A 24,091-nucleotide genomic window follows, 5' to 3' on the forward strand; every position below is an offset into this window, starting at 1 on the left:
ACTTGCAAGTGAACAGCAATGCTTTATTACCACCAATTTCTTTGCTTATTGTCGCTTTATAACGGCAACATGAAAGACTGCATCAAAAAGATCCCGAACGTCTGCCATGGCTTTTACATGTCCATTCTGTCACTGAAGGAGTTGCAGTGATTCTTTGAGTTGTATCTGTAAGCTTGCACTGTATTTCCTTATTGAGAGCCTCTGCTGTTGCACAGTTGAGGCTAGTTCACAGTTGCAGTGTTTAAGCCATTTTTGATGCCTGTAGTGAATGTAGCCTTGAGGCACTGTCGACCTGATCACGTCTCCTTTAATTTTAATTGATGTCTCCCATGTTTTTGTGTGTGTTTGTATGGTGGTTGAGAGCCACACCATAGCTTCTTAGATATGTTTGCAAATTTGTTCAGCCTAGTGCTGTCCCCTTGCTTTACAATTTCTCATCCAAGTTTATAATTTCAGAGTCGCAGATAAAGCTGCTAGCTTTCCTGGTGACCTGGGCACTACTGTTAGCTGGCTAAAATATCACTGCTATGAGCAGTTTCTTCAGTGTCATACTGCGCTTAATGTTCTAAAAATAAAGCATAGTAATTTATTTCTGTATGGTGCTTGCCTGCAAAACAGCAGTATTGTGTTTGCAAGCTAGGCACATAAGTCTACACATGTTTACACGAATGAATTGGTCCGCTTTTTATTATTGCCAAAAATGATGAAAAACATACATGACCGGAATATTTTTCGAAATCTCTGTGGGGAAGTTGGCCTTTAAATATCACAATTTTGTAAAAGGTGGTAGCAGTGCTTATGCCAAAAATATGTTTGATACTCTGTGCTTGTGTATCACAGTGAAAATAAAGCACCTTACTTTGTGTTGCTTTGAATTATTGGGCTTTGCAGATTTGCCAAAATGCAGCACATATGAAAAATTTCACTCATGGCAGGAATCAAACTGACAGGAATACGGTGCTCCAAAATTCCATGAGTTTTTATGCGCTGTATCACTCTCTCTACATGCACGCGCACTTGAGCAACATTGTATGTTTCTTGCAGTTCTGCAGGTGAGAAAGGCTGGTTGCCAGTTGAGAATGGTGGCATAATCAGTACGGCACTTTTACCTGCTACACCTGCTAGTATTCCAGGAAAACCCTTATCAGCAAGAATAACATCATGCTGACCAATTATTTCAAGGAATCCTGATTCCAGCACGATTTGTGTGTCTGAGCAACGCCCACCATAGGATTTGGACTTGAATACAATGAGGCCAGAGGGGGCAATCGCAACTAAAAATTTCAATGTAAAGCCACTTTTGTACGTGGAGTAGAGGACATGTTGTTGCCTCACCTCTGATGGTGTTTCTGTGCGCACTTCAGTGCAATCGACAATGAGTGTGCAGTCAGGATAGTTGACCTTAAAACACTCTGGACGTGTATCCCGTATCACTTGCATATGTGGCTTATATATCCACTTTCTTGTAGCACCCGCAAGCGTGCCCAGAACTGCATGAAACGTTCGTGCTGCTGTTGTTTCATGAATGCCAAAAGTTACTGCAATTGCACTAAAAGGCACTCCGTGCTTCATTTTGAATAGAAATATTAAAAGTTTGTTCGGAAGGCTGACATCAGTACCCTTATCTCTCGTGTGAGGCAGGAGACTTAACAGGAGCGAGAAAACATTGTCTGAAACGCCACAGAGATCTCTCACTGCACCGGGTGTTAAGGAAACTGTGTCGAATCCCCCAAAAAAGCAAACCCTAGAGTCTGGTCCTGCAGCACGGTGCGATAGGCATGGCAAATTTCCTGCTGGTGTTATGAAGCATGGTGTGGCTGATTCTTCTTTCTGGCACACCTTTTGCACTGTAAGGTCTAATGCCTCAATGTGCTCCTCTTCAAGATTGCATTCAACCTGAAAGTCGCAAATGAGAGAGAATATGAATCGAGCTCCAGCAAACGGTGAACGTACCAGCTCCAGGCTACTGTGTCCATTTGGCGGTTCAAGGCATGACTGCTGCTGATACAAGCCTCCAGCCAAACTGTGAATGTCATTGTCCTGTATAAATGGAAAAAGTCAATTAACTGCTGCTGATTGGAGCCTCCAACCAAACTGTGAGTGTCCTTGTCCTGTGTAAACGGAAAAAATAAATTTTTCTATGATTTCTGAACCAAAATGCAACATTGTTTTCCACTTGCCCTCCTTTCACTTTGTTGTGATGGCTCCTGGCAATTCGTAGGTGATTTCGCACGTGCTCGAGCTCGCTCTGCCCATCTGGTAAGAAAAAAAAAACATAGAATCGGTGCACTTGTATGTACGGTTTTTAAAGACATCCCCCACTGCATCAACGCGACATTAATGTGATAGGTTGATGAAGAAGACATTTAAGATTAGTCGAAAGGCGACTCTTGGACTTTGAAAGCTGACTAACAGCTCGTCAGCCGCTACAGTCTTTGTATCGTTGAAACCAATAAACTATAAAATGGAGTTAGGTGTCGCGATAGCCCGGAAACAAAACCGTCGGCTGCGTACAATTAAGCGACTGGGGTATGCGAACGTACCAAGTAGCGGTGGTGTATTGAGATGTCGAAGCGTACATGGAGGCTTTTACTATAAATCAACAGTTTGCATCGTTTCTACTGCAATGCAGAAATAGCCCAAGAAATAATGAAGGCGGCCGCGATCGTTCGTGGCCAGGGCGACGTCCGATCGTCCGCGTTATCAACGGGATCAGCCGGCCTTGAACGGTGGATGACGAGTGGCATAAAACGAACAGTTTGGCCTTTATGGTTGTCAAACACCTGCTCACTGGCACAGTAGCCGAACACAGCGCAAATTTCCAACCGCCTGACGGGCACGCGCGCGTCGTGCAAGTTCCGCTCCTCTCGGCAACAAGTTGACGGTGCGGCTTTCTCGAGGCGCGATCGCTCGATGCCTAATTTAACACAACCCACAACGATGACACGTAGTTTTGCTTTAAAAAACCTCACCGGTGGTAACGCTCTGTTGGTGCCGAAGGGTCGCATGGAACCGTGCAGCGGTATGCTGAAGGAAAAATTGTTGGCACGTAGGCGGGATGGTGCATGCAATTACTCTTTGCATTGCCGAAGAAGTGCCGGCTGCATATTCTGGTGTTCGCATTCGGCTGCCATGGCTTGCCGTCAGGCCTGTCGAACAAATTAAGCATATAAGTTCAAGCGTAGTCCCACCTGTTTAAGTGTCGCGCTTTAAAATTCAACACACTCACGCAGCACGTCGAACAGCTTGTATCCAACGTTGCCGCCGCTCTAACTCGTACGGCTTTGAAGGGAATGTGTAAAAAGACACGCTGCTATCATAGCCTTCTTGGTTGTGGCACTTAAAAACACAGCAATACCGCCGGCCTCGAAGTTTCTTTTTCCGCGTTTCACCTATGGTTTCACTTTCACGCACCGCGGTGTCGTTGACGTTTGCTGCCATTTCTATTTGTTTGTATTACTGAAAACTTCCGGCCGCGTCCAAGAGGGCGGCGCTGCATGTTCGTCGAAACTCCAGCGCTGGTTCCCCATAGACCAGAACACGCCAGTCTCGCACCCAGACTACCCGAACGCATACTCTCGCACCCGGGTTGCCCGGTCGACCGGCGCCGTTTTGTACTGGGCTGCCAGTGTGTTCGCCGGCGACCAGTAGACATGGCAAGCGCCAGCTCTAGGGCTCTAAAGTGCGGAAATGTGCCCGTTCACACGGATCCAAAGTAGAAGAAGTCATCTGGGCATCATTGCGTCGTGTTTGGATGGCAAAACAACCAGCGGAAAAGGAGCAGGTTGCTTATCGCTGTTTGCGAAGAGCACAACACACGTAGAGGATCGTGCCGGTGCGGTGTTTTCAGCCTGCGCCGATTTCCATCCGCAACGAAGAATGCCAAGCTGCGCCACCGGTGGATAGCTGCAGTGAATAGGAAGAACTACCAACCCAGTGAAAATGCACGAGTGAGTATTCGATCTGTGTATATTTTGTTGCCACGTTCAACTTTGAGCCCTACAAACGTAATACGTGTAACACGCAGGTTTGCTCCGAGCACTTTCTGGGCAACAAGCCTACAGAGCAGAATCCCGCGCCGGTGCTTCGCCTTGGCTATAACAAAAAGGCAAGCCTTTTCGTGTTTTCATTCAGGCAGAGCTCCCGGCGGTTAAGCGGAACAGTTGAGTTTGCGGTTAGCGATACTTGCAGCTGGTGCACGGAATGACCATTAAGCGTGAACGACAAGTTGTAGGCCTTGCTTGTGAGCGTTATTGCTAATGAAAGTAAACCGAAGTCTGCTCGTCACGTAGCATGCGTCCACAAAAACGTAAACGACGACTACTCGTCGCCGAAGGTGTTCTTGCAGCGCACCTAGCTTTACGAGCTGGTGTTGCAGGTGTCATTCGTAACGAATTCATTTGAGCCTCCTGAGCTCTAAACTGCGTGCGGGCTGTTATGCGGGACAAAGCGCAAAATATTTCCGTTCATATGGCGAGGAAAATAAGGTGCTTAATTATTCTTGTATTTTGTTACAAAATTTTGATCGTTCTCACTAGTATTTTTTTACTGTTTTCTTTTCTAAGGGAGCGCCAACAATCCGATGGCCTCGCACAAGCGAAACAGGTCTGGTACCAGGTAGCTGCAGTTGGTGGGGCTAATTTCTTGGAATGCAGGTGCGGTTGTTGTCTTGTACCAAAGGGGTCCTGATGATGCAGCTTTAAGTAGGCATGATAATTTTACGTGCCCTGTCATGGTTTGTGCAACTGTACAACACCTGCATCTGTCATGCTCTCCCTGTTATACGGGCTTTGACTGCACATGTAGTTGAACATTATAACTACTGTAGTACCTCATTTTCCAATGAGTGCAGGTTTAGCATCATATGCTGCTTGTTCGAGTGCTGTAGGCTTTTCTTCTGAATGTTGTACTCTTAAGTGGTTGCACGATACAATTGCCCTGGTGTATTTTCTATTTCATTTTGAGAGGACTTTATATCTTCGCAACAGTGATGGCATGGGAAAGAACTACAGCCCTTCTTACTGTAACATCTATTTTGTTTTCAATGTGCAGGTGGTGAAGGGCAGGCGTCTGCTAACCAGGCAGTCAAACGACCTTGCCAGTTGGTTGCCAAACGCGGCCAACCCAGTAGAGACCATGACAAACAAGACCAAACTGAAAGTGCAGATGACAGTGTTCTGCGTGCTTTAATAATATATGGCACCAACACAGTGCTGTAAATTCCTTCACAGGTTACGTGCCAAAAAGCTCACACGTGTTCTAGCATATACCGCGCGGTTTGTACAAACGTAATAGCGTACCTACCCGATGTATTCACTTCTGCAGTCTGCACAGCACTCAGTGTGGCCATTGCGGACTTGCATGAGGTCTTGAAGTTTGATTGAATCCAGACAGCGAAAATTACAGGTTAGAAAAAACGCGAAACACGCCTTCCGCCCAGCTAAAAAGCCCAAGTTTCGCTTTCGCGCCGGGTCGCATCTCCCGGCGTGGCAGCCCAGGCCTGCTACTTCGCGGCGCTTGGGATAGATGGCGCGACCGGCGCTCATCAATATGGCGGCGCCCTTTGAATTCACGGTGTTCTGGTGTATAGTAGGAGCCCTCTGCAGACCCCATTCGAGATAGGGCGCCCGCGACCGCGCTCGGCTGTGCAAAGTACGCCCTTGTTGGCGGAGTCGAAGCCGCCGCCCTCCTCTCTTCCTCTTACGCTGCCTCCCCGCTTCCCTTTCTATCATGCGCGACATTGAGCCGCGATCCTCGCTTTCCCTTGCGTCCGGTTGCGAAATACGCACTAGCTGCCCCCCTCCCAACCCCCCACGGCTTTAGCGCGACGGAAGACTGCGCATTTGGTCTCCGCGTTACTCCCTCGCGCGCGCCAGACTGAGCCACGATCGTTGGCTCCCCTCGCGCACACATAGAACATACGACGTGCGGCGACGGTGTGTTCGCCTTTCGACTCCGTGCGGAACATCACGGCGACAGCAACGCGGACGGCAGAAATGCACACGCAGTGTCCACATTGCCGCCAGCATAACGAGAACGAAAAGACGCCTGCCGCAACCTAGCTATGTCCCAAAGAACAGCCACAGCACCAATGTCAAGCAAGGCACCGCAAGGCAACGCTGCGGCGCACGTGCCCACACCTCGTGCTGACAGACCACCGGCTCGTGCTCGAAGCTCGGATGGATAACACGCGACAGGAGGTGACGAAGAAGAAGGCGACGTTCGAAGAATCGAAGCTCAAGGGCTATTTGCTTGTTTTTGTTGTGTCTTGAGCCTCTTGAGTGGACGGGCACTGGGTGGCTCAGAATAAATCATTTTTCTTAGAAAGGGCTGGCCTAACTGTTGGTTACAATATACTTGCTGTCACAGTAAAATAGACTGACGATGATAATGCTGCTGCTGCTGCTGCTCCTGACGATATCGTAACCATTTTTTTTTTTGTTCTATGACGGATAGCGCGAACGTACCATGTGGACGACGGGGTGAAAAGGGAGAGAGGACAAGCGCTTCCGACGTCTTCTTTTTGGCTGTCTCCTATTCGCGCTATCCATCACAAACTTCTAATAATTTGCCCCATTTTCTGCACAGCTGCAAATCTTACGCCAGTCGGCGTTCTTTGTTCGGTCATTTTTATAGACAACGAATATGTGCTTTTTGGAGTGTGGAGGGGCCGCCTTAATGTAAAATAAAACAAAATAGACGAGATAAACGTCATCGGCCCGAACGGTACGAGAACACCAGGGTGAGCGGCGCGCCGAATTGAAGTTGCGATCCCGCCAGAGGGAAGAAACAGCCAACGCACAAGAGCAGGCACGTATACACCGCTGTAGTTGAAGGCAGTTGGGGCACTCTGCGTAAACGGAACTCCACGGCGGAACCTTCCCCCTAGAGAGTTGCGCCGGTCCTCCCGAGCAATCCTGTGACCACGCGCACTGCTTAGCTTTTCTATTTGCGCCCTGGGCACTTCACAAGCGCGACGATCTAAACTAGATTCATTACTGAGCTTCCGCGCGTTGGCATGCCCTAAAAAAGAGCGTGTGCTTGTGTGCAGGCGGCGCTCTCCACGCCGCCTGCACATACGCACACACACGCACTGCCGGGAGTGCATCGCTGGGCGCAACGCGCTACAACGCGAAATAAGATTGTGCAAAATTAGACCAAGAAAGCGTCGTCATTTGCACCCAAACCGGAGGCCAAGATTAAGTGTAAATTGGCCCCAAAGACAGGCTATTATACACCGCTCGTTTGCCTGGAGCCGCCGACGGAGCTTTGGCCGAGGCCCACATTATACAGACTGGCATGCTTCGTGCCTGCCTGCCACGCAGAACTGGAAGCGGGCAACTTCAGCGCCGGCGACGCATTATCCCTGCGGGATCTTGCTGCAGTTCTCGTTGCCCACAGGCGCGCGCCCTGCGGCACGAGAGCGTGCGTGAACGCGTGCGCGAACGCCACCGTTAGAGACGGAGTTCAAAAAAAAAAATAAAGCTGGAGGATACCGAAGGCAGTGCATTGTTGGATTCATTCCTGCTCCGTGGCAGCCAATGTTCCATTCGCCCCTAGGGGCGAAGATTAGGCCATTCGCCTAATTAGATCCCGACGGACGCGGCCAGAGGCCGAGGCTGGCTTTAGGCCGACCTCGCCTCATTATCGCCTCTACACACGACAGCTGCATGTGCGAACGAAGCGTGTCAGAGAGAAGCAGTGGTACGGACCTTTTTCCTTTGATTCTTGTTATGCCGCACAGAGATGTCCGGCCACGGCAGCCGGTCAAGTTGCTTATGGGTGTTATGTGCAGCTATCCGGAGAGAACAATGCGAACGCTGCAAACATCTTGACTTTTCGTAATGAACGACGCTGTTCACCTTCTCAAATGTAGCCTAAACACATATAGCAGTGAAGAAGACGTCACACGCAAAATGTTTATATTTAAGTGGTGTGTAGATGCCGAACCAAGAGGAATAAGTTTCCGATGGATTTTCGCCGTGAGGCAGCGCCGGCCGACATCGGCCAGCTTTTATGCCTTGCTGGCCCCTTCGAGCATCGGCCCTGTCACCTGGCATGAGCAGTCTTTGGCGTAGAGGGGGCGTCGCACCCAATGTGGCATTGTTATTGAAGACGCCGGCCGATGCCGAAAATCCTTCAGGAACTTGTTCCATCTGGTTGGGGCTATGGCGCTTTAGGCTAGTCCCGCGACGTGTGCTTAAAGCGTGCTACATGCTTACCGGCGGACCCTGCTTGAAAATCGCATCTCGCGCTGCATTTTCATGGATAGCATCATGGAACAGAGCCACGAACAGTGCATAGATAGGAGGTCGAAGAATGGCAGATCGTGTTCGTTCGCGTGTCGTTCCTCGCTTTGTGGTGATCGCTATCATCCGCAATGAATGGCGGAGAACTAAAAGCCAGATCACGACGAAACCTAGCAGGGAAACGCGCTTGATATGTGGCAGAATTACCATAATAATTGGATTAGCTCGGAAAGCCGTAACAATTTACGAAAACCAGTTAGCAACCTGCGCAGCGTTTAAGACAATTCCAGTCAGTACACAAAGTTCCAGTTGGTAACGAAGATCCGAAGGAATAAAGTCAGCGCCTTTTAGAATATACTGGAGGAGTCACAAATATGAGGCGGAATTAGAGGAGTCGCAAGAAGTAATGAAAAATGACCGTGTCGTAGATATAATAGAGATATTAAAGCAACATCCGCTTTAAAATACTAGTAAAGTCGTGTAGATACTTTGCGAAGACATGGGGGACGTGCCGACGCTGTTATGACGAGAATTTTAAATGCGGGGCGAATTCATGGGAGACACGAAAGCAGTGAACGAAGTTCTTTGCGCCACCAATAGAACGCCTTGTAAAGAGCGACAAATTGTGATTGGATAATTGACCGATTTCGTTGTCAAATTTCGCGAGGACGTATAATTTGGAATGCCGCTAGCTGACGAGGGCGTTGAAGAATGCTTCGCAAGATAAGAAATACATTTCATGACCACGTTCCTCTATGCACGGTGCACTCAGTGGAGTCTGAGGTGACAGTCATGAAGGAAATATCACGTGAGCAGAGCCTGTCGCTAAACAGGGTCAACAGGGCGTGGTGCGCTGCCTTGGTTGGGCAGGACCCTGTCTGGCAGGAACGTGGGGCGGCATCTCTGGCGCTTGATTAACGATTCTGTGAAGTCACACAGGTCTACTGGAGAGATTCTAATTGCTGTTTGCAGTGAGCGAGCTAAAGGAATAAATAACAAAAAAGCTTAATGATCTTCACATAAAACTGCGACTGAATGTACTTGAGAGAGCAAGTTCAGGACTCTCTTACACGCGGTCCACGATAACGTACGGGGTCTTGTTCGTCAATCGCCACTTCAGCTGCACGTCGGCGAACTTGTGCTAAGCACAGATTCTCTGTGGCTTTTTAAAGTCACTTTATTTGATGCGGCATGGTGTTGTGGTGTCATCTAGTATATCATCGATGGGAGAATAAAGGTGGTTCCTAAGAATATTTTCATGCATACATCTGCGTCTTTCCCATGTTTTTTTTTATGCTTGTGTGTTTGTTTGTTTGTTTGATTTTTGCGTGATTATACATATGACACAGCAGGCTTGAGAAAAGATGACAATAGCCGGTGCAGATATTATGCATAGAGTGTTATCGCAAGTAAAACACAAGCTGAACGCACAACTAGGAGGCATACAAGACACAGGAGGATTAGCTAAGCACCACAAACAGACAAATATTATTTTTTATCGCAACAAAATGTCACTGGAGTCAGTATTTGTTATTTTCATAATTTATTTTATTGTCTTAATATTTGTTTTGTTCACTATATATTTTTAAGAACGTTTTGTAGCTATCGCTGCTTCTACCAGTAGATGTCTGATATCCCTTGAAGTATGCTCTAACATTAATCAATTCGTGCACACTCCTCCAGTTAAGCCTTTCTATATACCACAATGACCATATTTGGCACGCGTTCCATGAATGAAAAATCTCTTTGGGGAATGCCTGCTGGTTGAGCTTAACAGCACAACCAAAAGAGATGAATACGGGGCGCGTTAGACGAAAAATATGTGTTAGTGGATGCAAGCGAGAACCAAAGTTTACAGAGAGCCTTGCTTTAAAGAGACACTAAAGACCACCAACGATTCCACCACTATTAGTTAAATACTCTTCTACAATGAAAAAAAAAGCCGCTGGTACTATGACAATCGGGTTGGAAAGCCAGCAAAGACACAACAATAGAGGTTGGCGAATAACAAATTTTCCGAACACGAATCTCATATGAATAGTGGGTATAGCATATCTAATCATCCATAGCATATCTATAGCATATCTAATCGAATATCGAATAGTAAAACGACGATGTATGTATTGCACAGCGCGAATATTTATTTCTGACAATTAGGCACCACGCCTGTAGCGACTAGGTAAAAAACAACAGCTGTCAAAGGCCAAAGATGAATTTTAAACATAATATCACTGATCGGCGTAGGAAAACTGCATGAATAGCAGCAGAAAAATTTTATGGTCTGATAGGAAACAAGCTTTTCACGGAACAAGTAATAGCTGCTGCATGACAAGCTTTCCGAAAGCGTTAAATAAATGGTCGCCGAGAAAATATCTGCGTTTTTTTAAAGACGAAAGACTTGTTGAAGGACTTTTGTGGCGCAGACACAAGTGAAAGTGCCTGTTGCGATAAAAACGTCAGAGGTATTGGCGTAAAACATAAAACTGCCGCATGACCAGACTGTCGACAACACAAAATGATAGATACAAGAAAAAATAAACGGTTGTAATGTATACGCTTAAACTGCGAAACCAGAAACAAAAGCTTGCATTATACATTTTGTTTTGGCACTGTCTAGAATACTTTTCTCATTGTCTCCCTTTTGATAATTTGCGACACTTAGTTTAGCAGACACAGATCCGTAACCAGAGCTTCACATTCGGTTATTGCAAAAAGTTGATTACTCTCGAATATTCTAAAATGTCAAACTGATCGTTTTCGAATACTAATAGAAATACTTGATAGGACGTATTCGATTCGTATTCGAAACTTCGAATATTCGCCCACCCCTAGCAAAAAACGAAAGACGGGTGGCGACGCAGCCTTAAAGTTTCCGCACCAGATTTCCATGACGTCAGGAACTTTGATATCGTCTGCTAGAGCGAAGGTATTTCTTTATTAGTGGGCTAGACTCAGCATATATAAAGGAGCCAAAGGGGGACTGAACTTGGCAAGTTGGTGATAACATTTAGTGAGCCTACGCGTTCCAGGTATGAAAAAAATTATGCGAATCCCACGCTCTGTAGAAAGTAATGTAAGCGAAGTTTTCTGTGCTGTTTAAGTTGATTGACGATAATTGGACTTGATGTTTACGGCAAATCTTAAGTTCAGCAGCTTTTATTGCAATACTAGAGTGGTTAGTTATTGTTAAACGTTACTTGAGTGCAGCATTTGTGTTTGTCTGCGTAGTAAACGGAACCCACAGCGAGACCTGTTTGCTTGATGCATTGTTTTGTGCCATTGTTATTGTTATTAGCGCGCAAGAAATTTTGCCCTGTCATTGCCTAACACAGCACAATGCGTCGTGGCAGAAGCGCTAAACTTTAATTGAATTATGGGGCTTTACGTACTATTAGATCTTGCCGTTCAGTGCGGGAGTTGGCCGACGTTGAGGAGGATTTTGAGAACTGAGGGTTTATTTACATCATTTAGAGTAATAGTACAAAGTAATGAACAGTCATAAAGTCATTGACGTCCGGCAGCGAATCGGACGCTGCGGCCCCTGGCAAGAAGAACGAAAAAAAAAACTGTTCTCCCTGTCTCTCACTTTTAACTCCTTCGGTATTTTCGGGTCACGTCATTTTCGGCCAATCGTCGAGCCAGCTCAGGGGTCGTCATTTTCTTCCAATGGCAGGTACCCGTGCAAGTGCCATCACATTCAGCCAATGGGGATGCTCCAAGGGTTCCATTGTCCGAGGGTTGACTTGCCCTCTGGCGTCGCCTCCTCGCCTGGAAGCGCTCAGCTGGAGGTGATGGGTTGTGCTCGAACGACCTTCCAGAGCCGCAAAACAGCCTTGCTCGGGATCAAGATCAACTGCCTGGAAGCGTGCCAGCCTCCCGTTGCACTTTTGGAAAGAGCCAAGCAGGGGAGGAGACAATAGCTCGACCTGCGGCGCATGAGGTGCGGTTCGCCAACCTGTCTGACGGGCTCGGCAACATGGTAGACGCGCCCCGGCGCACCATAATTAGAATGCGGAGCCGATTGGATGTGGTCGGGGAACTTCAGTGATGCCAGGAAAATGGTCCGTATCCAACAGCTCCTCCTTGCCCCGGAAGTTCAGTGTGGCCGGTGAACTCAATTCGCCGGCCATGAGGAACGCTGATGGAACATGTAGTGTACTGGTGACGAGCCCCATGTGACGAATTTCTGCCCGGGCCCTGGAGAACGTACGTAATATGAACGAAACAACATAGCGCTGCACAACGTGCAAGTGGAGGCTCTTCCCCCCTGACTCGCCAGCCTATTACTATGTCAAAATTAACCCTGCCTTGTTTTCCGTTTCCCGATTTTGATGAAGCAGTTCCAGCCACCTTTCTGAACAGCTTTCCATACTTCCCCCAATGCCGACAAGGCCAGAGTGATATTGTCGTTGCTAAAGAAACGGGAGAAAGTTACACAATTGATGAAAAAAACATTTATAACTATACACAAGCAAAGTTTTGAAACTACAAGTATGACTTCCAGCGCATAATAACAGCTCCTACCTCGTTAGTGAAAGGAAGGAAGGTAATAAGTCGGTTTACCGAAATAACCGGCTCAAACCATCCGCGTTCCCATTTAACTTGCCCGTTTTGTAACGGAGGGTGAAGTTATATTCCAGGAGCATTAAATTCCATCTGAGCAAGCGTCCGTTCTTAGGGCACATGTGTCTGAGCCAGGTCAGAGGACAGTGGTAGGTCCCGAAAGTGAATTTCGCTCCGTACAGATAACAAAATTATTTCTGGATCGCCTTTCTGAAGCGCTGTACGCCTCCTCTCTGCACATTAATTTTAGGCTAGCATACAGTACCGGATGCTCCTCCGCATCTTCACCCACCTGGCTGAGAACGACTCCCAATCCTCTGTCACTAGCGTCGCACTGCACGATAAATTCCTCAGAATAATTGGGGGTCCGACGCACTGGTCCTGAGCTGAGAACCTCTTTCAGGTTCTGAAATATGCTTTCTTTCGGTTCATACCACCGAGCTTTTTCTGGCTCTCCCTTTCGGAGAGTGTCTGTAAGGGGCTTGCTACTTGTGATAAATCTGGAATGTACCGCTGGTAATATCCCACGAGCCCCAGAAAAGCTCTGACATCCGCCTTTTAGTTGGATGTATACGCCGAGGTACTTATATTGCTTGACGATGTGTATAACTTGCTGTTGAATGGATACCACGAAATTGCATATCTCTTCGTGAAAGCTTCCCTCTGGATACACAGTGCCAGCGAGTGCCGCCGTAGCGAAGTGCACGTATACCCAATGGCACATACCCGGCAGCACATATTCACGGGAACGGCCCAGATTTTTAGACTGTAGCATGTTCTGGAATGGCCAACATTTTTGGTTAGGATAGATAGCCGGAAAAGGACTAGTCTGAGAATTCCGGGAATGCTATTCGCATTAAATGTCGATGACTGAGTGACAGTATAAGGTGCAGTGCTACGTAGAAAGTGTGTATTGCTGAGCATCACGATACTGTTCCGTATTCAGTTACTGTTCTGAAACACTGTACGAAGCGATGCAAGTCTTTGCTTATTGTCATCATGACACATCGTAAAGGAGACAACATGAATATTTGCCTTCATAATGTGGGTCGTTGCTTCAGAAGTGCGTCATCTGCTGACTCGTGCATCGTGGTAAGCTTTAAGCTAAAATAGTTATTGTTATTACTCCAGGCCTGAGCAACAGCACCTTTAGGGCACGGTTGTACAAACAAGGTCGCTTCTAAGAACCCTTGCCCTACAGTTGCGCCGCGCCATCTCAATTACCCGCTTCTTAGAGGTTAAGCTGTGCGCCACGAAATGCAAAGTAGGCAATTACTTTCCAAAACTATCCTTTCCTCAATTATGTAAAACATATGATTAAGCTAATATTAGGTACCCGTGATCGAGTTGTCCATGCATTGCGAAACGTTCCGGCCAAAACGCAGACCTGTTGTATTCTTTTTTTCAGTCCAGATCAACAAGAGTGCGGTTACGGCTTAGGGACGTGACGCAGCTAACATAACTAGCACATGCAGATAGTCTTCTTGGCGTGGGCAAACAGCCCGCGAACTACCTCGTTGCTTGGATTCGTTGCTGCTCCAGTTTTTCACAGAGAGCAAGTCAGTGCGCTACTTTTCGATCTCCGCTCTAAGAAGTGATAAGGATTGAGAGAGAAAAAAAAAACAGTAGTGGATAAACTTTCGGTTCACTGTTCGCGCCTGCGCAATCTTCTTCTCACCGGTAGTGTTTGCCATGCGCACCGCAGCGCACTTTTGCTCCAGCTTCGACTAAGCCTCCTTCCTGCAATTGGGGTGCGCATCCACAGAATCGATCGTATACTTGAAGGCAGACGCGAACTTGGGATGCGCGGCTGCGGCGTGCAAACTGCGCGCATGACACAAAAGCTCTTGATCCGCGATGCGCGAACAAAGCGAATGATGCGAGCAGCTGCTTCTTGCCGTCTCTCGCGATGCGCTGCAGAGGCCATTGATCGCCGGTCGGCAAGGTGAAGGCTGATGCATTCCAGGTGCTGAGAAAATGCGCTTATCCTGGCAACGTGAAAATAAAATTCCCTGACGCTCTAAGCGGCATATTGGGCAACTTTTCACATGCAACACAGGACGCGAAATCAAGAAGCCGCGATCAATCAAGAAGCGAGCGATCAACAGTCACATAATACGAAAACAAAAAGAAACACAGCAAATAAGCAAAACAAACACAACACCAAAGGGGTAATTCTTGCTTCCAACTAGTGAAAGACGCCTCGAATGCATTCGGCGCACAAATCAAGAGCGCTGCTTCGGTTCTTAAAGGCAATGGAATGGCGCAATTGCATCTAAATTCGTCATGAACACTTACGTGAGCACTGGGGCGCACTCACGCACTGGTGTTTTCTCCTTGTTGTGTTTTTGTGCCATTCCAGTTTCCCGTAGGAAGCCGGCTGGGCTGCTGGGCCAGGATAATGTAACGATTCTGCACCGATGCTCTTCTCTTTAAAGCGTCAGTACACACTGGGAAATAATTTACATCCTTAAAAGTGAATAAGAGCGTGAATGATTTCACAATGTAGACCGAGTGTCGCTCCGTCCTCTTTATCACCGATGATCGGCCGGCCGTGAACGGTAGATGACAAGAAGGGAATAAAATCGTGCGAAAGCAATCCTCACATCTAAGCAGCCCTCGTTATTCTCAGTACCTTTCATTCTCCGCCGTTCACTCTCTCGATGTGATGCGACAGCCAGAGATCACACAAACATCGTTTGAATTTCGAAATACAGCGCCGGAGTGTCTCAATGGCTTGAGAGTGTGACGCGCATGATGGGAAGGCATTACCTTCACGCCGAGTGAAAATACTGCGCAGAGTGAAATTTCAGGACCTCGCGTTGTTGTTCCGGCTGGTTTCGTTCCAGCTCGTTCGTTCTCCGCATAATTATAGTGAACAAACCATGCGATAACTCACGGAGCAACGCAACATGCCGTCTGACTACACACGCGACATCCTAGGCTAGGCATATCTTCTCTGAGGAGCAACGCAAAAAATTATGAAGGACACATCCCTGATTTCTATAATGTTTGAAGAACTGTGCATTGAAACGCAAGACATGGCATGTGCTATGTGCAGGCCTCTATATTTACCCATAACGACGTGTCTATGCTTTCGGGTCGTTTCTTCTTCCGCCGCTGTGGGGATCCTTCGTTCGAGTGCCATTCACAAAAGAGAGATGAAACGCCTGGATCTTCGAAAAGTGGCGTGAGGCGTTGATCTCACCGCTGGGATACGCGATGAGACGATACCTTCAGCGCGCCTCCAGGTCTGCGCCAGGATCAGCTAGTACGCCACGCGCGCTGCGCACGCAATAGTTCTCCATTCGCAAGCAATCAGCCATCGTGCATACATATAGCTTCCGCAATAGCAAAAGTAGGTACAATCGACCGATTATATAACGGTACCGCGCGAGCATAGACTGGCCAACGGGCCAGCAGCTTCTAACGGCTCGAAGCGACGAGATCAGCAAGGGTAGCGCATGCGCACCTAGTTCACTCCAAGCGCAAGTTTTGTCTGCTGAGCTCTTCTTACGTCTACGACACAGCACCTGGCACGAATTATTGGGCGCAAGCTTCCTTGCTTATTGGAGAGAGCACTAGTGCGTGCGCCTGGCTGGCGTCCTTTTTAAGCATGAAATGCTTTTAGCTCCCGTTGTCGGCGACCTTCAGGTGACCTTCGAACAGAGCCGTTATTAGGGCACTCGAACGAGAACATCCGGGCAAGTTGCGAGAATAAAACTAGATTATCCGGGCAAGCAGTTAAAACTTAAAGAGATGCGGTCTCTGGCGCCAACCCGTTTTAAAGGACCGCATTACATACGCTAGTTAGTGCCCAAAGAAGTTACAAAAAATATTGTTTCCGAATTGTTCCTAATGTTTTGTTTACACTATCACTCAAACTGCGCAACTTGTAGTAGGCTGAAGTTTTGTTTGTCATTTCCAAGAACGACGTTCAAAAGCCAGATATAGGACACTAACACTTCGTTGTCATTATTTGGCGCTGAGACAGGGTTGCCCGTGCTCTTCTGAACGCAAACGGTGCGTGAGTTCCGCGGCGCGGGTTTTTCGTTGCCTCGAGAGATGGCGCCACGCTGCGTAGCGCTTCTGGCCGGTTTTCTTCTAGCTGGGCACCATCCATATAGACCAGTGAATAGTATGGCGTGGTGCGATGTGGTGTTGTGGGATTGGCCGTCGCTAACATGCCCCACACCCATTTTAAAACTGTGCCTAGTATTACCTTCAGCCAATCTGTTTTGACGATTGCCATTTAATGCTTACAACTACTTTTGATTATGGGAGAGCCAGCAATCTTTTTTTGGCTTGTGCTACTCTAGTGCGCATGCACAGAAAAAATAATGAAGGAAACGTGCAAAGCTTCAAGGCAACTGTGCCATATATTTTTTGTGTGCTTCTTTCTTTATATTACGGTGCATGTGGACTACAGCAGCTTATGTTATAAAAGAAAGGACAAGTCTGCGTTCACGCGCGCTTGCTCTCTCTGATTAACAGGGATACTTCCACTGAGTTAATCGCGACAGGGGCGGTGTCATGCCTGTGGGAAGAACCTAGCAGACGAAACTTGCGCGTCGAGTGAACTTTATGTGCATGCGCTACTCTTGTTGATCTCATCGCTTCGCGCCGTTAGAAGGCACTGACCGCACGGCCAGTGGGCGCTCGCAGGGTACTGTTAAAGAATGGGTCGGCTGTGCATCGATCGGCTTGTGACGACCCGCCATTACTTAGTTGCCGGGCTCTCCTTGGCTTGTTGACGCAAAGGGACAGAGAAAACTTGCAGCGAGTAGCTTTGAAAGAGACGCCGACATGTCGGATTTTCCGCCTGATGTCACGCGGCTGCATAATCTAGCGCGGCGCAACAGTGGCGCCGAATTGAAATATTTTTCTCTTGACACAAACGACGAGGCGCTGCCGGTAGTTGTCGCTATATTTATGGAATCCAGGGGTTTTACTGATAAAAAGGGTCTTCTGCAGTTTCTTCTATTTACGCCTCGGGATGTCTACTGCCTCTTTTTGATTGGCTAGTAGCTCACAGTGCTTTTTTGGTTGTTTGCGAAACGCAACTTTGTATTGGTATTGCGAAAAGACCCCGTGCTTAAGAATTCAACGTGTTTACTTAGCTTGTTATTACGCGAATGGTTCATAAGTCACGTGAGTGAACTAATATAAGATGTCTATAGCGCACACTTTATTCAAATGCCACAGTTGACCGGCGGTGATCACATAGTTGTGGTAGTAAGAGGCACGGTAAGGGTTCAGGATTTATTGTCGGAATTAGGCACATTATAAACCGCTAAAACACTATATGAGATCACTATGCACATTCGCAGTAGATAGAGATTAGAAGAAACGGCCTATCGTTGCCTATGCAGTGTTTTATTTGTACGCTCGTTTGTTTATTCGAGCCGGCCTATTTTTGCTATGTACTTTTTGATACTTGAGGGAAAACAAAACAAAGAAATGTAGTCACCCTGTAATGATGACGGCTATTCCTTTTCGCATAGCAGAAACAATAATACAAAAAATATATGAGGTAAAAAGAAATGAAAAGAAACGACGTGATATGCCCCAGAAATCTACAGCACGCAGTCCTATATACCTGCGAATATAGAAATATAAAAGGCAAAGGTATGTCAGACAACAATGAATTTGTAAACAAAATCACATACACACACAAACGATCTTAATGCGAACGGGGATGAGCATGTAAACAAATCAGGAACCACACACAGGTAAAATAATGTACGCACACTGTTAAAAGTGAGCTTCGACACAGACTGCAAAAGCGTATAACCCGTAATATATAAGCGGTAATAGTTACAACTAACAGAAGCAAGTTGTAGTTACATTGTGTGACTATTCAGCGCAATATCTAGTATACTCCTTAAGGATGCATGTGTCTTTGTACAAGTGTTCGAGTGCATTCAATGCTTTTCGCTGTGTTATTTTTGATGGTCACGGGCCTAAGCATTTTGGGAGTAAGAAAGGTCGGTAAGCATTTATGGAGTGTAGCTCTTGTTCTACCGCGTATCTGGGGCACTTGAGGAGTAGATGATGAACATCCTCATCGTCGTTGTCACATGAGCAAACGGGGGGAAAATGCCCGCTATGTGATGTAGAAAATGTTTGGTGTATGGTCTATGTAGTTAGCCCCAAGGCGCAGTCGATGAATTAGTGCCTCGCTACTGTTCGAAAGTTCTACATCCAGCTGGTATGTGAGTTGAGGGCCCACTTAATAAAGAATCGATTGCTTAGTATTTTCACTAAACCAGACTCACATACACAAGTCCTTCTTTAGTACTCTTAATATGCGTGGTGTGTGTATTGGTGTTAAAAGGATGGGTTTAATTTTTGCATGTTTGTGGGCCGATTTTGCCTGCGAGGCCGCTAATTCGTCGCCTTCTGCAGCAGCATGTCCCGGGACCCACTGTAGTATCAATTGATGTTTTCTTTCAGTTGCCTGAGTTAAACTCTTTGGTATTGCGTATGGTATTCATGTGCGCCTTTGGTTGTTATCAATATCTACAAGACATGCTAAAGCCGACAAGGAGTCCATACAAATTGCCCACTTTTTTGGTGTCTGATATGTTTTGATAAAATAAGTGGCTTGTAGAATTGCCAAAATTCTGGTATTGTTGGCGAGCACATGCGTCATAGCCACAAGCGTACTCTACCCTGTAAAGATGATATAACATAAGCTGCAAACGGACTTTCTTTGATAACAGTGCCGTCCGTGTAGACATGAATACATTCCTGTACTTGTCAAATAGTTAATGTAAATCTAATTGTTTCTCTGCTAGTGTGGAAACGTCACTTTTATTTTTAAGACCTTCGATTGACGTTTCTATTTTCGGTGCCTATAGAAGCCACGGTGGGTCGCTGAATTCTGAGTACCAACAATCCGATCGTGGAAGTCTCGATTTCTGCTCCTGAAACATGGCGCGTATCTACACTATTAAAAAAGGGGGAGCGAGACCTCCTCCAGGCTGGTGAGTTCTTCCTTCACACGCACTTCACATGTCGCGCCCTCTTGTGACAATCAAACGGGCCTGAGGAACGTTTCTTCCTTGCGTGCGTATCTTACGTCGCCGCCGCCGGTGACCCGAACATCGGCTACAATACCTTATTTTCGACGGAAAGTAATGCTAAGCAGCATAACCTGAGGTCTAAACCTTTCATGACAAGTGATCACCAGTGTCAAACCTATAGCGCCAACGCGAGCTGCAATACGAGAATAGTTCAACTCAAAGCAGCGCCCGGCTGGTAACGCACAGCGAGACAAGCCCGTACTGAGACATCTCGGCCAAGACACCGCAGATATCAGCCAGCCTTTCTCGTTCTGATACGTGAAATTAGGATGAGGAGAAGGTTAAGCTCTATCAAATGTACGCATTTGTGGTTGTTTTGAAGCGCCATTCGCGACGGCTTCGAAGCGAAAGCAAAATATGTTTGCTGGCGCCGTCGCCACGTAGCCGAGCGGTGTGAGTGTATCACCGCCGCAAGCGTCGCCGTCAAATCCACAGCTGGAGCACAAACCCTGCCGCCAGAGCAAGGAGACGCTCGAGCGCAACCACATATACAGCTGTATATCCAGCGTCACTTGCGTGCCGGTTCGTCGGCGTCTCCGCCCGCCAGCGGTGGCTTCTCCATGATGCATCGTGTAGCGCGCACAACACTACAGAGACAGCAAGCACCGACTAACAATAGAAGATGTATTTCTTAAAAGGCGAGGTACAAGCAAACGTACAAACAAAAGGTATCCAGAAAATAAATTTTAAAAAAATTTTACATATTCCTGACTTCCGCGTTTTGCGCATACGACTGTCGGCGTATGTGAAGAAAAGGAGGCACTCTCGAAGATGACATGTAGAGAGACAATTGAATCTACAAAGTACGAAAAGCCTAATGAAAGGCACAAGGGTAGGGGGCAAACTAATATGCTCGGACGTAAACGGGAGACCAAGCTAATGGGGCACACGTGGCTTGGACACACACGGATCCTAAGCAGCGTTGTGCACTGTGTGGAGTGCCGGGATTCCAGAAAGCTGCAGGGCACTGTCGAACTCGAACGTCGCTAAGAAGCGAAACCATCCTAGCAGAAAGCACGGCTTTGCAGTAGAGGCGCTCGGAGAGAGACGGCGTACTCCAAAGTCGGAGCTGTCCTTCCTAGTATTGCGACTAGGGGTTCGAAGACGTGGGATCCTCTTTCCTCGTGGCGGAGTGAGTGAACGTGATGCTGGGTCAGATATTCAGGACGTTAGAGAAACATGTATATATTTACATAAGTACAAGAAAATGCAAAGAAATATAGGAAAGTTGATGATGAAGTTGTAGTCGCCGATCACTCCCGCCGTCCGTTCGTATTCCTATCGTATTCGGACAGGTGATAACCGGATCATCGCACTGACCGCGTCTCCGGCTTGGACACGCCAGTTTGTGCTGCTAACAGGTTACAGCCGTATCATTTTACTGACCGCGTCTCCGGCTTGGACACGCCAATTTGTGCAGCTGAAAGGTGTGCAGCCGTATCATTGCTAATTACTCAAACGTCTCCTGAACGAGGTATTCCCGCGCTGGTCATATTTCATCCGTGTCGAGAAGCAATTTGACGAGGATGTCGGCCCATTCCCCATACTGATGGGAGCCACGAATAAAGTGTGTCGCGGAGCGAACGGCCGATCACAACACCGGTCACTTGTCGCGACGGTTACGCTTCAGTCACTCTATTAACGCTATGGTTATAGTAGTTGTTGCCTTGTAGACTGAATCGCAACAATATTCGTTAGCACAGCTCTCCTGGAGATGGATATAACGCAACAGGCACCAGCAGTTAGCTTTCTCATATCGTCAGTACTGAGCGGGGCCAGTCACGCCAACCGCGGTCAGTAACCTTTGGTTCTTGTATGAAGTAGTATCCTTACATCATGGCGAGTAACTTTTATCATAGCCTCATTGGATGCTATGCTTGTATTCACGACCGCTCTCCTCCAATATCCTTACAAATAGCACGCAGCTCCTCAGCGTGTAGCAGCGAACGACGTCGTCGACGTAGGCGAATACCTTTAGTCTGTGGACAGGAAGGTAATACATGATTTCGCAGGCTTGCGCGAAAGCGGTGGCTTGAGCGTCCCGGTCAGATTCATCCCTACACCAGACGCACGCTCTCAAGTGCCGCCGCCGGCAGCCGCCGCCACGTGCACCGTGCGCCGGCTGGCAAGTACCCACTTTCGCGGACGGTAGATTGTTGGGCATTTCTGAATGAAATTAGGCGAGAAAACGTTGAAGCGATCACAACAGAATGCATTTTGTAAACGTCAGCGGTTCTCAAAGCGCCATCTGCTACGGCTTCGAAGTGAAAGGCTTAGCTCGCCGTCGCCACCGTGTTGATAATTGAAAGTCGCTAGTCAAAAGCATTCATTATAGTGCGGTTTTATGTTATAGGTCTCTGTGGATTTGCCGTGCCTATCAGGTGACTATACCCAAACAAGGGGCCCTATAACGTAAAACTATTCCAATATGTTTCTATTCCAATTTCCTGACGTCAAATTTGCGTAACCACCGACGCAAGCACCGGGCGGTCACCCATAGGGTTGTCTGAACAGACCAATGAAACGCTCTCCTCGTTCATAGGAGGTCCCTTTTGTTTGCTTGAAAAACGAATAACATTGCCTACACTGAGCGGCTTGTTGTATCTAATTGGCTGACAAGAGGCGAGGAGAACGCTCAAGTGGAGAGGGATTCACTAGGGCAGAGCCAGTGCACTGAAAACCGATAACCGGATGAAGAGGGTGGTGCCGGCGTCTGCGATTGGTCGGCTTTCCCTTACTTAGCTTGTGGTGGCTGGTCGAAAATCGCGGCGGCATGCAACGGAAGCTTAAGAATGACGCTAAAATTGACCCTCAGCAAAGAAGAGTTGGCAGAATGAGGTAGTAAACGTGTCGAAAGTGCTTAAAAACGTTACACGGTCACGCAAGAAGTCTTATTATACGCAAATACACCCATGCTCTCCGGCATGTGCGAGTAGCCAGCGTCTCAGCGATCGGCGCCAGCTATCTTTTATTCCTTTCGGAACGGGGCAGCCTGCGGCTATTCCGAAAAAAATTCAGTTTTGTTCGGCATATTAATGCATCTTTATCGCGTACACGTCACTTTGACGCGGTGAGTTCGTGCGGTTTTGTGACGTCGCGTGACAGGCAAGTGAAGTGGGTGGAGCCCGAAAGCATTTTACCAATAGCCGAGGGCTAATGGCGAAAAGGGATCGAATCAGAAATAACTGTTTTTCTTTTTTCTGTCAAATCATGCATAATCAGTGTGCACGCATCATATCAGATGGGGAGGTATTGCGGTTTTTGTAACGTCGCGTGACAGACAGGTAAAATGGGGGGTGGTCGAAAAAAGTTTTTGACCAATCGCGGAGGGCTGATAGCAGAATTGGAATAGAAAAGTTTGGAATAGTTTTACGTTATAGCGCCCAAGTACTCTATCGAAATTTATTGCTTAATTACGTATAACAGAGAGTCACGCACTGGCACTACAATGCAGGTCTAAACATCATGGCTATATAAGAAGTTTCCAGCGCTTATGGATGTAGGTATCTCGAGCAGTGTTTGTGAATGTGCCGTGTGTTGTGGTTGCTCTATTCTGCGCACTAAGTGAGAAAGTGTTGTTGTGTTGCCCTTTGTGTGCATAGTATGTCTGTGAAGTGTTGTGTGTGCCTCTGACATCACTTTGCTGAACGGGAAGGGCAAAATATAACGGCAGCTCTGTTGGATGGATGTATGGATGGATGTTATGAGCGTCCCCTTTGGAACGGGGCGGTGGGTTGCGCCACCAAGCTCTTGCTACTATACTGCCTAATATTGTACCTAGGTTAAACAATGAAAAAAGAAAATCAAAAGAAAGAAATGTTTGTTAGTGTTCCTGTATATGCTCCCTGCGGGAGCATATACAGGAACACTAGTTTTTGTCAGCTTTTAGCGCCATCTATCGGGCCACGCAGTAAATAAATGGTTTAGTAATTTGACGGCTCTCCAGTAGGCGCTAAGCGCGTTGTTTACATAAGCGTGTGTATGTGTGTGTGTGCGACGGACTGATGTATGGATATCCCTATTTTTACGTAAGTTCAACGCCGCGATGTTCTAGCGAAACCATTGCTTTTCGCGCTTCGGCAGTGGTTAGAGCGACGCTCCGTCAATGTTATTAATATAATCAGCCGGTCGTCACCGGGGGGGTATAAGCGTGGCAGTCGAGCGGAAGGCATCGCTACAAAATCGTGTCGT

The 24,091-nt window shown here is 47.3% G+C and overlaps 2 protein-coding genes across 2 annotated transcripts in view; both read right to left on the reverse strand.

Annotated features, from left to right (window-relative positions):
* The window catches only part of LOC135917115 (RYamide receptor-like), a 397,563-nt gene that overhangs the window by 362,201 nt on the left and 11,271 nt on the right, over positions 1–24,091 (reverse strand). The gene's annotated exons all lie outside the window — the stretch shown is intronic.
* LOC135920020 (uncharacterized) lies at positions 854–3,441 on the reverse strand. Its single transcript, XM_070532316.1, has 2 exons — positions 3,415–3,441; positions 854–2,040 (listed from the first exon to the last, which is right to left on the reverse strand). The coding sequence occupies exons 1-2, from the start codon at positions 3,439–3,441 to the stop codon at positions 856–858; spliced, it is 1,212 nt and encodes a 403-aa protein (XP_070388417.1). The 3' UTR covers positions 854–855.

This window comes from Dermacentor albipictus, chromosome 1 (genome assembly GCF_038994185.2).
Source record: "Dermacentor albipictus isolate Rhodes 1998 colony chromosome 1, USDA_Dalb.pri_finalv2, whole genome shotgun sequence".
NCBI lineage: Eukaryota > Metazoa > Arthropoda > Arachnida > Ixodida > Ixodidae > Dermacentor > Dermacentor albipictus.